At 38.5% G+C, this 14,963-nt stretch overlaps 1 protein-coding gene across 8 annotated transcripts in view; it reads right to left on the bottom strand.

Moving 5' to 3' along the window:
* The window catches only part of EXOC1 (exocyst complex component 1), a 53,292-nt gene extending 38,886 nt beyond the window's left edge, over positions 1–14,406 (bottom strand). For 5 of the 8 annotated variants that reach the window (XM_070791461.1, XM_070791463.1, XM_070791459.1 and 2 more), the window contains exons 1-4: positions 14,244–14,405; positions 8,867–9,000; positions 5,267–5,397; positions 1,197–1,356 (exon numbers count right to left, since the gene is read on the bottom strand). In XM_070791461.1, the coding sequence (XP_070647562.1) occupies positions 1,197–1,356; positions 5,267–5,397; positions 8,867–8,990 (415 nt within the window). In that variant the 5' untranslated portion in view covers positions 8,991–9,000; positions 14,244–14,405. Of the gene's footprint in view, positions 1–1,196; positions 1,357–5,266; positions 5,398–8,866; positions 9,001–14,243 lie in introns of all 8 variants that reach the window. The other 3 variants (XM_070791458.1, XM_070791457.1, XM_070791460.1) reach the window with 1 other exon arrangement.
* Positions 14,407–14,963: the final 557 nt, after the last annotated feature.

The following is a 14,963-nucleotide window of genomic DNA, read 5'->3' as shown; positions in this document are numbered from 1 at the left end:
ACAAAATGGAGAAAGGACAGAGGCCAGTAGCTAAGCCAAAGAACAGTCTGAAGCACCTGAAGTTGACATTTTTATAGGTCAAAACGGTTGAATATTGGCAATTTCAGATATTTCAACTTGACAGAACAGAAGATTCTATTTTTAAATGCTAATATACAACTTAGGACAAATCTACTTATTTTTTTTCCCCTTAGTAAAGAGGGGCTACAACTCTGTCCATCTGCTGCCACTTCAATTACTTTCTTTGAGATGAGGAATACAACAAATTGTATCTGCAAGGCACACAGAACCATCTTCTCACAACATGTGTGCCCTTATAAAAGAAATTTTCAAGTTAAAAAAAACCTCATTGTACATTTTCAATAACAGTAGATTTTTTGTCTTAGAAAATAATCCCTAGTAATATTCCTGAAGATGTATGATCTAAAATACCTTAATTTACTTCATGTCTAAGGACTTTACCCTGGATAAAAGAATAATAATCGCTAATATACAACAGTACTTACTACAGCTTTGGCATTGTTCTCATCATGTTCATATATTAAGCAATTTAATCCTTACAATAATCTTATGGAGTTGATACTATTATCTCTGTTTCTGAGATAAGAGAAATTGAAACAAAGAGTAAACCAAGGTCACAAAACTATAGTAAGGGACAAAACCAAGATTTGAATCCAGGCAGTCTGACTCCAGACTTGTATTCTTAAATACTACACCAATACACTACACAAAAATACAGCTATAAAGATATTCATCTCAGAGTTGTTTAAAACAAGCAAAGACTGGAAAACTTTTAAAAAGTGACTACTTAAAAAATATCTAATACAATGGAATACTATGGTGCCATTAAAAATACTATTGAGTAAATGTTTAATAAGGAAAATGTTCACGATACATTATATGAAAAAGAATGGGAGGTAACAACATAAATTTATTTAAAAACAAGTATTTAAATATGCATAGAAAAAAAGACCAGAAGAACATCTAACAAAATGTTAACAGTAGTTATATTTCAGGATTAAGTTTATTAAGTGACTGAATCAATTTTCTATAACAAATAAGCATCACTTCTGCAATAAGGAAAATTATTTTTTAAAAAAGATCTTTCAGAGTTTTAATTACTTTGAAGAATGCCAAATTATATATTCACTTACAGATATATTTTATTTTACATATACACTTTTATTTAACTTTACCTTCCAAAAGTTGTGAGCTGACATTGACAAAATCAATTTTCTTCCGAAGATATCGCTGATTCAATTTCCAAATGCATGAAATAAATGCATTCTTTTCAGCAGTGCTGCTGGCAACCCATTTATATATTTTTTCAAAATGTAAATCAAATTCAGGATTTTCCTGCAATAAAAACACATAATAGATATCTATATTTCAATAAAACAAAAAGCTAAAATCACCATTAAAAATCAACTAAGTGACTTGTAGAAAATGGTTCAGAAAATTCAATTTATAGCAAAAATTTATTTGCTTCCCAAAAGAAGCTGGATTAAAAACAACATAGTTGGCAATTTCCCTTCTATATCCGTTAGGTCTATACGTGAAAGTACAGGATGTCTACTTAACGGCATGTGTTTCAGCTTCCTACTTTGTAAGATGACAGTGGTCTTGAGTTTTGATTTTTCTTTTTAAATTGCCTTTGGGGGTTTGAGTTACACTTTTTCTTTAATAATGTGCTGTTATTCATAACTGTGATTTGACACTAATTCCTTATAACATATGAGAAAAAATACAACCTATACCCGAGTGTGGTTTCTAAGAATACATGAGGTGGAAAGCAGGGACTGCTCCTGTTTTCAATTCTGAAAACACAGAATAATTAAGAGTGTTTCAAAAGTAGAAAATACTGGTGGCCTTATTTTAATGAAAAAGAAGTTCAACTGATGTGAGAGAACTGCAGTATGCTCTCTACATGTCTCTTAAGTCAAATTACAGCAATAATTTCATGCCTTGATATTCTCCCTTGAATGCAGAACTACTTGATTACTATATAAAAAATGAAAACATATAGATGTACACTTTTCTTTACATCTAAGGAATTAAAAAATAGTCTCAAATGTTTTTAATGTTCTATAGAAGGCTAATCATACATTCAATTAGTTTAAAGTGTTGTTTAGGGGGATAAAATGTAAATAAAGACCACAAACATGGAAGAAAAGTGATACCAGACTTTTATTATGAAGATCTGAGATAATTTAAGGATTAAGACTTGACATATTACACTAGGATGGTTGTATTAATTAATTTATAGCTCAATAAGCAGAACTAAAATGACAAGCGATTAAAAACTTTCATTTATAATGAAAAAGTAGTTGCATTAAATTGCTGCAGTCACTATGAAAAACAGTAAGGAGGTTCCTCAAAAGACTAAAAACAGAGTTGCTATATGATCTAGCAATCTCATTCCTGGGCACGTATAGGACAAAACTATAGTATGAAAAGATACATGCACCCCAATGTTCACTGCAGCACTATTTCAATAGTCAAGACATAGAAACAACCTAAATGTCCACCAACAAATGAATGGATAAAGATGATATGGTACATATATACACTGAAACACTGCTAAGTCACTTCAGTCATGTCCGACTCTGTGCGACCCCATAGACTGCAGCCCACCAGGCTCCCCCGTCCCTGGGATTCTCCAGGCAAGAACACTGGAGTGGGCTGCCATTTCCTTCTCCAATGCATGAAAGTGAAAAGTGAAAGTGAAGTCGCCCAGTCGTGTCCGACCCTCAGTGACCCCATGGACTACAGCCTTCCAGGCTCCTCTGTCCGTGGGATTTTCCAGGCAAGAGTACTGGAGTGGGGTGCCACTGCCTTCTCTGATTGAAATACTACTCAGCCATAAAAAGAATGAAATAATGCTATTTACAACAAATGGATGCAACTAGAGATTATCACACTAAGTGAAGAAAGAGAAGGACAAATACCGTATAGCACTTATATATGGACTATAAAACATGACACAAATGAACTTATCTGCAAAAGAGAAACAGACTCACAGACGCAGAGAACAAACTTGGGGCTGCCAAGGGGGAGGAAAAGGGGAGGAGGGATATGTTGGGAGTCTGGGACTAGCAGATGCAAACTATATATATAGAGAGAGAGAATGAATAAACAAGGTCCAACTGTATGCACAGGGAGCTATAGTCAATATCCTATGCTTAACTATAGTGGAAAAGAAAATGAAAAAGAATGTATATATATGTCTAACTGAATCCCTTTGCTGTACAGCAGAAATTAACACAACATTGTAAATCAACTGTACTTCAGTAAAATACACTTAAAAAAAAGGTAATCGCATTAGTATCTATAAAGAAATCTAACAGTCTTGGCAACCAACATGAAACTTGATGGGAAATGATCTCTTCCTTGGGAATATTTCCCATAATGCCATAAAAGAAGCTGAGTGCTCCAGCAGCAACACTCACACAAATCAATGTGTGATGCTAAATGGCTGTTAGACTATGTATAAAAATTTTATGTTTTATATCCATATATAGCATACACACACCAAGGTGCTTGCATAAAATGAAAAAAAATCCATTAAGCAAGTCAGCAATGAGGTGTCAGCTGAGGAATGCATTCAAATAAGCATTTAGCAATGTTAGTGAATTACACAAGTCAATGGGCTTATGAAATGTAAAACTACTGAAGAGAAGAAAGCTTTTTAATAAAGGCGAGTTTCTAAAAAGGCCTTAAAGTATTTTGTCTTAAACAGAAAATCTTTCCTCTTGATCCTTCCCAGAATAACAGAAATTATTATATAATGCAAAGTGTTTTTTAAAATCTCATTTTTGTGTTCTTTTCAAATACATACACATGCACCCACACTCAAAGCACCTGTTAGACCCCGTTTTCCACATTCCACATTTTTCTAAAAATTGGGTGCTTTGTAGAAATCAACAAAGGCCCAGTTTTCCCTAAAATACTTACAGAAAAGGCATTCTCTCCACTTTGAAAGAAATCACAACTCTACAGATATGCAGAACTCTCCTAAACTTGTTTTTGTTTCTTTAAAAAATTTCTGTTTGCACCTGACTCAACTGCTTGTCATTCTGAACAGCTTTTAGATCCTCAGAGGTCTGAATCAGGGTCAGCCTAAAACCAGACTTTTATTTTATCAGACTGCTCTACAAAGGTAATTTTCACTTCTCTGTGCCTTTTGAATCAGTGTAAAGACTTGAAGAGCTCACTCACAGGGCACCTGCAGTTACAGTACTATAAGCCTTGCTTACAGCCCCATCCACAGTATAGAGGATATGCTGCAAAGTACCCCCGAGAGCTCTGGAAGGGCCCCTGGGCTATGAAGGAAGATGAGGGCAGGGTTAGAGAGGCTGAGGAGGAGGAGGCACATGCTTTAACCTGAAGAGCTCTACTTGATTTCCTTTTTTTTATTTAAGGGGTACTGCTGTGAAAAGCCTTGAACTGTCAGGAATAAAGGTGCCCCTTTATCATGATTATCATATTATTCAACCTTCTTGGAATTTGAGAGTGACTTAAGCAGAAGGTGTGATATCTTATTCTTTAATATCTTATATTTTATTCTTTCTGGAGAAGGAAATGGCAGCCCACTTCAGTATTGTTGCCTGGAAAATCCCATGGACAGAGGAGCCTGGTGGGCTACAGTCCGTGGGGTCGCAGAAGAGTTGGGCACGACTTAGTGACTTAACAACAACAATCGTATTCTTTAAAGTCCTTAGAATAAGGGGTGTAACTCAGTGCCATCACTTGAGCCACAATATTCAAACCATGGCTTCACAGGGCCAGCTCAGCTGCCTCAGCTGATGATTCTGCATTAATTTGTGAGGGCTACCTGAGGAAGATTCACTTTTATTATATTTTATGTGATTTTGAATGAGGTTTTACCAAAACAATGATTTTTTTAAAAACTCACACTACAAACCACCTTAAAATCCATACTAATTCATGGATTCTATACTAAGTATACCTAATCTAAACAAGAAATGTACAGTCAAGGTTATTTTGCTCTAATTATGTAGCTTGTGAACAAACATAATTGCAGCTCAAAAAAACCCACCAACAATGAAACAAGCTTACATATTTACTTATTTTTAGTAGCCTAAGACTGAGAAGTGGGAGAATGGAAGGCTGGACAATACACTGTAGACTAATTCAAGGTTAGGTGGTGAACCACTGGGTCACAAAATAAATTTAGATCATCTTAGAAGTCAACATACTATGTTATAAAATGAAAGACACGTCAAAGAAAAAAAGAAAAACATACTTTAATAGCATCCTTGGCATCTACCACAGCCAGGTCTCGAAGGGCCCAAGCAATCTGCCTTTTGTAGAAATCTCCTTTATCAGATTTCTTGACTTTGACCACCTTCACCTGTACAGGGCGTTCAGTTGTCACTGTTGAATAAAACATACACTTTCATTAGAGACATTATTCATTTCTTCATTCTTCATTCATTCATTCACTGCAAACAGCTGTCAGATGCCTATTGTTGTTTAGTTGCTAAGTGGTCTCTGACCCTTTTAGCGGTTTCTGACTCTCATAGACTGTAGCCTGCCAGGCTCCTCTGTCCATGGGATGTCCTGGGCAAGAATACTTGAGTGGGTTGCCATTTCTTTCTCCAGGGGATCTTCCTGATGCAGGGATTGAATGCGTGTCTCCTGCATTGGCAGGCAGATTCTTCACTGCCACCACACGATACTAAAGCAGGAATAGTATTTCATAACAAATGCTATGACTGAGGAATACACAGATTACTAAAAGAAGGATCTAAATCAGACTAGAGGGTCAGAGGCAGATTCCTTAATAAGTAAAACTCTTAAAACTCAACAATAAGACAAAATATTCTGATTAAAAAATGGGCCAAAGACCTTGACAGACATCCAACCAAAGAAAATATACAGATGGTACATAAACGTATGAAAAGTGCTCCACATCATTTCTCATGGGGAAAATGCAAATGAAAACAAGTGAGATGCCACTACACACCTACTGTTGCTTAGTCACAAAGTCGTGTCTGACTCTTTTGTGACCCCACAGCCCGTAGCCCGCCAGGCTCCTCTGTCCATGGGATTTCCCAGGCAAGAATACTGGAGTGGGTGGTCATTTCCTTCTTAATGGCCAAAATCCAGAGCACTGACAATACCAAACACATGTGAGGATGTACAGCAACATGTACTGTCATTCACTGATGGTGGGAACTAAAAATGGTATAGTCACTTTGGAAGACAGTCTGGCAATTTCCTAACAAAACTAAATATACTCATACCATACAGTCTAGCAATCATGTTCCCACAGTATTTACTAAAAGAATCTGAAAACATGTCCACACAAAAACCTGCACACAGATGTTTATAGCTGCTTTACTCAAAACTGACAACTTGGAAGCAACCAAGATGTCCTTCAGTAGGTGAATGGATAAATAAATTGTGGTGTATCTGGACAATGGAATGTTATGTAATGCTAAAAACAAGTAAGCTGTAAGCCATGAAAACCACTGGAGGTAACTTAAATGCATATTACTAAATGAAAGAAACCAATCTGAGAAGGCTACATACTATTTGATTCCAATTACTATTTGGTCTTCTGGAAAAGGCAAAACTATGGGGACAGTAAAAAAATGAGTGGTCACCAGGAATTGGGGAAGAGATGAACATGCAGAGCAGAGAGAATTTTTAGGGCAGTGACAATACTGTATGACATTATAATGACAGATATATGTCATTATCCATTTGTCCAAACCAACACCAAGATTGAACCCTAAGGTAAACTATGGATTTTGGGTGATTACAATTTGTTAATGTAGATTTATTCTTGGTAACAAATGTATCATTGTGGTGAGTGGTAGAGAAAGGCTATGCATGTAAGGGTAAAGGTATATATGGGAATTCTCTGTACTTTCCTCTCAATATTCTTGTAAACCTAAAACTGCTCTAAAAAAATAATAAAGTCTTAAAATGTATTAATGCTAGTAAGAATTATCATTTATGATGGTATAAAAAATCTAGGAATAAATAAATACCTAGGAGTAAATACAACACATGTGCAAAAGCCTTTAAAATTATAAAACTTACTGAAAGTCTTTAAAACTATAATCCTTGTTGAAAGGCATTAAAGACGACCAAGAAAACCACACCATATGCATGAACAAGATTTTATATAAAAATGCACGTTCTCTCCAAAGTGAACTATAGATTTAAAACAACTCCAATAAAAATCCTGACAAAATTTGGAACATGACAGGTTGATTACAAAATTTAGATAAAACAACAAAATACCCACAAAACAACATAAAAACCAGATATAAGAAAGTGACCAGAAAAAAACAAACACTTATCACTACAAACATAGATACAGGTAAATCAAAGACTGAAATATGAAAGGTAAAATTATAAAACTTGTAGAAGGTAATACAGGAGAATACTTTTAAGGGCTTTCCTGGTGGCTAAGACAGTAAAGAATCCGCCTACAATGCAGGTGACCTGGGTTTCATCCCTCAGTAGGGAAGATCCACTGGAGAAGGGAGTGGCAACCCACTCTAGTATTCTTGCCTGGAGAATTCCATGGACAGAGGAGCCTAGTGAGCTACAACGCATGGGGTCACAAAGAGTGAGACACAACTGAGCAACTAACACACGACATGACACATGACAGGGTACGGAAGGACATCTCAAACAAGAGACAAAAGGCCATAAATGGTCAGATAAACTATCAGACTGATTAATCTGATTTCATTTAAATTATAAATGTCATCAAAAGGCATCATAACAAGTGAAACCACAAGCCACAAACCAGGATGCATATAACCAACAAATTAGCACCCACATTATATAAAGACCTCAAAGAATCAACCAACCAAAAAGGACAAGCAACACAGTAGAAAAATGAATAGAAGGCTTAAACAGGCAAATTTAGGCAATAAATGGCTAATAAAATCATGAACAGAGACTTAGTCTCATTTTTATTTAGGGAAATACAGTTTAAAACCACAATGAGATTCTATTTCACACTCGCCAGATTGGAAACAACTGATAGTCTGTCAAAACCCAGCGTCAAAACCAAGTTTAGACTAAGATGTGGAGAACCCAAAATACACACTGCCTGTGGGAGTGCAATCAATACAACTACTTTTGAAAATAATTTGTTATTATAGTGTTGATCATTCACATGCCTGTGACCCAGCAATCTCATACTTAACTATCTACCCCAGAAAATTCTTGCCTATACACTGGCAGACAAGGACAAGCATGTTTTGTTGCCTGAATAGCAAAACCTGGAGACAAATCTCCTGGTCATCACTAGTAGGATGGGTAAGTAAACAGTTGTTCTCTCAGAACAGAACACTACATAGCAGTGGAAATAAAAGACTCAAAAGGCATGGGAGAAAAACAGACGTAACACTCACTAACAGGAACCTACTGATGAGTGGAAGTCACAAATGAATACATGTGTTACAATCCAATTTATGCTCAGTTTAAAGCAAATCTAACAATACATTATTTGAGATTACAAACATATATGGCAAAATGATAAAGAAAAGCAAGGAAATGGTAAATCAAAACTCAGGATACTTATTACCTCTTAATGAGGGAGGGAAGGGAATGGGAGCAGGGCAGGGCACACAAGAGACTTCAAAGGTAATGGTAATATTCCTTTTATCCTGGGTGGTGGCTACACAAGTGTTCATACCTTTATATGTTACGGAAGTGCTTTTGTATCTTTTTAAGATTTAATTAAAGACAACTGAAAAAAATGAATGTGCTGGCCCAACAGTTTTTCCAATCATAGAGACAATGAGAATATTTTATAAACAACCAGGAAATGTCTCCAAGGAATAAAAGAAATCTTTCCTTATTAAATACTCACCTGTGGCACACAAAAAACAGTTCTTTTTCTTTTTTCCTGCCTTGCAGACATTGACAATACTCAGCAGGCGTTCGTCATTTGGAGTAAAAATGTCTCTTTGTAATGCATGCTTGATTGCTGTCATCTTTACTCAGCTGAAAAATTCAGAGTATAGATATTACATTTGTCAAAATCATTCTTCTTATATTGTTCCATTTAGGATTAGGAAAAGACCTTATTTATGGTTAATAAGCATGGGGAAATAATTTCATACATTTGTACACCTACATCATAAAGATAAAAAGCTGTGTGTTTGGAAAAGAAATTAGAGAACCAGTATTATCAAACTCTAAGATCAGAGACATTACTTTGCCAACAAAGGTCCGTCTAGTCAAGGCTATGGTTTTTCCTGTGGTCATGTATGGATGTGAAAGTTGGACCGTGAAGAAAGCTGAGTGCCAAAGAATTGATGCTTTTGAACTGTGGTGTTGGAGAAGACTCTTGAGAGTCCCTTGGACTGCAAGGAGATCCAACCAGTCCATTCTGAAGGAGATCAGCCCTGGGTGTTCTTTGGAAGGAATGATGCTAAAGCTGAATCTCCAGTACTTTGGCCACCTCATGCGAAGAGTTGACTCATTGGAAAAGATTCTGTTGCTGGGAGGGATTGGGGACAGGAGGAGAAGGGGACGACAGAGGATGAGATGGCTGGATGGCATCACTGACTTGATGGACGTGAGTCTGAGTGGACTCCGGGAGTTGGCGATGGATAGGGAGGCCTGGCGTACTGTGATTCATGGGGTCGCAAGAGTTGGACACGACTGAGCAACTGAACTGAACTGAAGATCTTTTGAAGTGCTTACCAAATACTTAAATATTTTTTAAAAGATTTAAGAAAAATTAAAAGGCCCATTCCCAATATTTAAATATAAATTTCTATATAAATAACTTTTACAACTCAACAACAAAAAAACAAATAACCCAATTAAAAATTGAGAAAAGGATTTGGGAGACATCTCTCCAAGGAAGACATATGAATGGTTAAAAATGACACGGAAAGATGCTCAACATCATTAGCCATTAGGGAATCATAAATTAAAATAATGAGATACCCACCACTTTACACCTGCTAGGATGGCTAAAATTAGAAAGACAAGTGTTGGTAAGGGAAGTCTCATATACTCCTGATGATTGTAAAATACTGTGGCTGCTCTGGAAAATAATTTGGTGGTTTCAAACAGTTAAATGTGAATTTACCACATGACCCAGCAATTCCACTCCTGGGTATATACTTAAGAAAACTGAAAATGTATGTCCACACAAAAACATGCCCATAAACGTCCACTGCAGCATTATTCACAATAGCCAAAAGTGGAAACATCTCAAATGTCCTGGGGAACAACAAAATGAAATGTACCCATACAGTGGCATATTATTTGGCCATAAAAAGGAGCAAAGTACTGATACATACTACTGACACACACATGAATCCTAAAGACATTATGTTAAGTGAAAGAAGTCAGTTGCCATGGGCCACATATTTCATGATTCTGTTTATATGAAATGTCCAGAGCAGACAAATCCACACAGACAGACTGATTTCTGGTTGCCAGGGGTGGGGGGCAAGCAGGCGTGAGGAGTGACTGCTAATGTGTATGGGGCTTCTTCTGGGGATGATGAATATGTCCTTCAATGAGACAGTATTGATGGGTGTATAACCCTGTGAATATATTGAAAAGCACTGAATTATATATTTGAAAAGGGTGAATTTTATGGTATATTAATTATATCTCAAAAAAGCTGTTATTAGAAAATAGTTTTCCACTCGTCTTCCTTTTCTCATCTAATTCAACGTCTTTTTTCAAATATCAACTTAAATATTTTTTAAACATCTCTTTTCAATTTTATTTGTTAAATATACCGAATACATATTTGTGTGTGTGTATGTGTGTGTATTACTATTTCCAATGCAGGTGTATAGTATTTAATACATGTGAGCTGGTTTAGGAAATTAATTTATACTCCTAATACTGTTTCTATGGGAAAATGAAGGAATTATGAGTTTTAAATAAATGACTTTTAATGTATTTTTATAATACAATGACTCTTTTGAGTAAAATTGAGGAGTTTTCAAAAGAGTCAATAATACAACATTGTATTATAAAACAATGACTCTTTTGAAAACTCCTCAATTTTACTCAATCTGTAACATTTTTATCTCTGCTCCAACTCAAAAAAATTGCTTTTCTCAGAAAAACCACATCTTCCCACTTCCATCCCTATTCCCCCTCATCTCAGCCTCCGGTCTTCTGACCTCCCCTTCCATCCTGTTCTCTTAGAACATCTGGCCTCTCCAAGCTTAATTTCTTTCCCAGTCTAGCCTGGAGGCAGTGTTTATTTCCATACACCCACACCATTCCTTTCAATGATATGTTCCACGTGTAGACCAGTTCACCCTGCTCATCAATCTCTATAAACTGTCTTTTTTTCTCTCCTTCTCCTGGGCTACCATATGGCACTTAAGAAGGTCTCATATCCATGTCCATTGTACTCATTACAACTTTTAAATCCAATCAATGCTAAACTTTCAATGTTGCTCAGCCACTCCTTAACACTTCTTTGATTCCCTCGTCCTACTCCATCGGTGTTGCAAATCCTTATTTCTCTCCTTCAACCCCCAATTCTGTCAGTCTACTCCCTCTCTGCAAATGACTTCACCATCTACCTTGGAAAGAATATAAAATCATGAAGAGCAAGTTTCCCCAACTGCTTTCTTCATCCTTCTACATTCCATTTTAACCTCCATTCCACCCATTATAAAATGTCTATGTTACTATCTCTTCATATGTTCTAGATCCTACACATATGCTAAAAGCTCAACTCTATCCTTTGCTGAAGCCACCCTGGATACTGGCCAGTTTGCTTTTCTATCTCCAGGCTCTTGTTCGTGTAATTTCTTTTTTCTCAAATTCTTTTCTCCCTGGGAAATTCCAATTCAATCTGCTAAAATAAGACCTCTTTTGTGAAATAGTCACACACCCAAAAAAAACCAAAAATTCCTTTCCTACTTCTCTAACATTTCCCCTCTATTCTGCTAACACAGCACTTACAAACCATATTGTCCAGCTAGTTGTATTCTTTTCCCAGTAAGAGTATTTCCTTGCAGGCAAGGCCTGTGTCTTATTCATCCTTATATTCCCAGAACTTGGCAAAGACATAGCAGACAGTTAATAAATTCACCAAAATGAAGGTACCAAATAACCTGACAGCTAAAGCATTTTGCTAATTTTCCTTCATCTACACATAATTTATCCTTTCTGGTCCTACTGCCAAGGTACAATCCAGGTTTACACCAACTACATCTATTTAACACCATAGCATCTGGTTACCTCTTTGCAAGCTTCCATAACCCCAAAACTCTCAACAAATAATATTAAAACATATCTTTCATCATAATATGCCCTTGCTCAACACTTTTCTAATGCTCCCAAAGACAAACCTTTCACTCCAAGCCCTCTGATCATTCTAGCCTTTAAATCTTTGCTCAGGAGATTTTCCATGCAGAGGGTATTATCTACCCAAATCCTAACTACATTCCATAATTTACATGAACTTGATTCATCAGTCAATCCTAAAGGAAATCAGTCCTGAATGTTCAGTGCAAGGGCTGATGCTGAAGCTGAAACTCCCCAATACTTTGGCCATCTGATGCAAGGAACTGACTCCTTGAAAAAGACCCTGATGCTGGGAAAGGTTGAAGGGAGAAGCGGATGACAGAGGATGAGATGGTTAGATGGCATCACTGACTTGACGGAGATAAGTTTGAGCAAGCTCTGGGAGTTGGTGATGGACATGGAATCCTGGCATGCTGCATTCCATGGGGGTCACAGAGTCGGACATGACTGAGCAAATAAAATGAACTGATTCAATACAGACCTTAATCCAAATTGATTTCTCCTCTCAACTGCTATACCACTTACTGTATTTGTTAAACATCCAGTACTTGCTATCCAACTGGTTCATTAAGTCACAAGTTCCTGGATCTCAAGAACTCTCTTCAAGGGGCAGGGGGGATGGCTGGGGGAGGAGGTGTTTTAGCAGTTTCATATTCTGTCTTTGTAGGTACTAAACAAATACCTCTTGAGGAAATCTAAGCTGAATTATAAAAACTGGTTCACCCAATCCCTCTTTGGTCAAAAGCACGGACTGACAATATGGTAAGTGGTAAAAACAAGAGAGGAAATAGGCACAGTTGATAAAGGAGTTAGGCAGAATGAAAAGCACTACACATTCAGCAAACACTGATGCCTACTACTGCTGCTGCTGCTGTTACTAAGTCGTTTCAGTCTGTGACCCCATAGGCGGCAGCCCACCAGGCTCCGCAGTCCCTGGGATTCTCCAGGCAAGAACACTGGAGTGGGTTGCCATTTCCTTCTCCAATGCATGAAAAGTGAAAAGTGAAAGTGAAGTCGCTCAGTCGTGTCCAACTCTTAGCGACTTCATGGACTGCAGCCCACCAGGCTCCTCCGTCCATGGGATTTTCCAGGCAAGAGTACTGGAGTGGGGTGCCACTGCCTTCTCCGGATGCCCACTAAGTGCCAGGCAAAATTTTAGGTTACCATGGTGAATATGACAGACATATCCACGAAGACAGGAAGATTCTTGCCTCCAACGGCATCTACTTTATGAACATGGCGTGAGAAACTCTCCAGTGTTTATAATACTCTTTTGGTAAATCAGTGAATAAGTCATTAGAGGTTCTTTAAAACTATTTTCCAGGTATAAGAACCCATGTCTGACCACGTTCCAGAGGCAGTCAGCCACAATACTCTATGTTGGTCGTTGTTTCCTTAAATTCAGCCAGATCTACAGGATGTGACAGATAACTTGTAAGCAGTACTGTCATAAGAGTGAGTGCGTGTGGGTAAGTACCCTGTCTGCTATCCAGACACCTTAGTGCATGGAGCACTGAAAAGAACACGCCATGCATGGCAACAGGGAAATGCACTTATGAGATTTAGAAGAAAATGAGGATTTGGACAAAGAAGGGAAAGGTACTGCCACGCCCTCCCCTCCTGGTCCAAGCCAAAGAAGAAACTGTTCAAGACCGTTTTTTACGATGAAATCTGATTTTCATGGGCGGAACCGGAAAAGGATGCCTGGGCTGCCCTCCCAGTCCCCCAGGATAACAAGGGGTAACGGGATCCTCCCACCGGCCTCTCCGCCTTACCCAGAAAGACTGGGAAGAGAAGGGGGCTTTGACGGCGGAGGGAGCAGTACCCAACCCCCGGCGCTGGACCAGCACCAGGACTGAGGAGCCGCCTGAGACCTTGGCGTCCACCCCTCCGTTCATTTGTCCGCTGCCGCCAGGACCGCCCGGCAGCCGCGGCCGAAGGCTTACCGCAAGGCCGGACCGAGCCCGGCTGTGCCGAGGCGGGTCCTCCAACACGGAGACCGGACAGGCCTGGGGGCGGCCACCGTTACTAGGATGAACCGCTCAATTAAGCAGTGAACTGGAAGCAGCCGTCCGGCCACAACTTCCTATATCCGGGCACGTGACACACCTCCTCGCCGGAAGTCTGTTGGGTTGAGAAGGAAGCAGTCGCGGCTTTGGCCTTGGTGAGGGGGTGGGGTCAGGTCTCTCCGGAGGGGGCGTGTCTAGGACTTGCAGGAGCGGCCCCTGTCGCTGGAGACTGACTGCGGACCTGGGGGATTTGGTGTGCGTATTCCTTTCTCTAGAAGACTTATTTATTCAGCTGTTTTCAACAGTTCACTTACGAAGAGATCTGATCAAATGTTTTCTTTTTTGCACGCCTAAAGTTCAGTTAAATCTAGATCAGTTCAGTTCAGTCGCTCAGTCGTGTCCCTATGGACTTGGCGACCCCATGGACTGCAGCTCGCCAGGCTTCCCTGTCCATCACCAACCCCCATGAGCTTGCTCAAACATATGTACTTCGAGTCGGTGATGTCATCCAACCATCTAATCCTCTCTCATCCCCTTCTCCTCCTACCTTCAATCTTTACCAGCATCAGGGTCTTTTCCAGTGAGTCAGTTCTTTGTATCAGGTGCCAAAGTACTGGAGTTTCAGCTTCAACATCAGTCCTTCCACTGAACATTCAG

The sequence above is a fragment of the Bos indicus genome, chromosome 6, assembly GCF_029378745.1.
Source record: "Bos indicus isolate NIAB-ARS_2022 breed Sahiwal x Tharparkar chromosome 6, NIAB-ARS_B.indTharparkar_mat_pri_1.0, whole genome shotgun sequence".
Classification (NCBI taxonomy): Eukaryota; Metazoa; Chordata; class Mammalia; order Artiodactyla; family Bovidae; genus Bos; species Bos indicus.
Note: the sequence above shows the minus strand (reverse complement) of the source record. Positions and strands in the feature narration are given on the sequence as shown.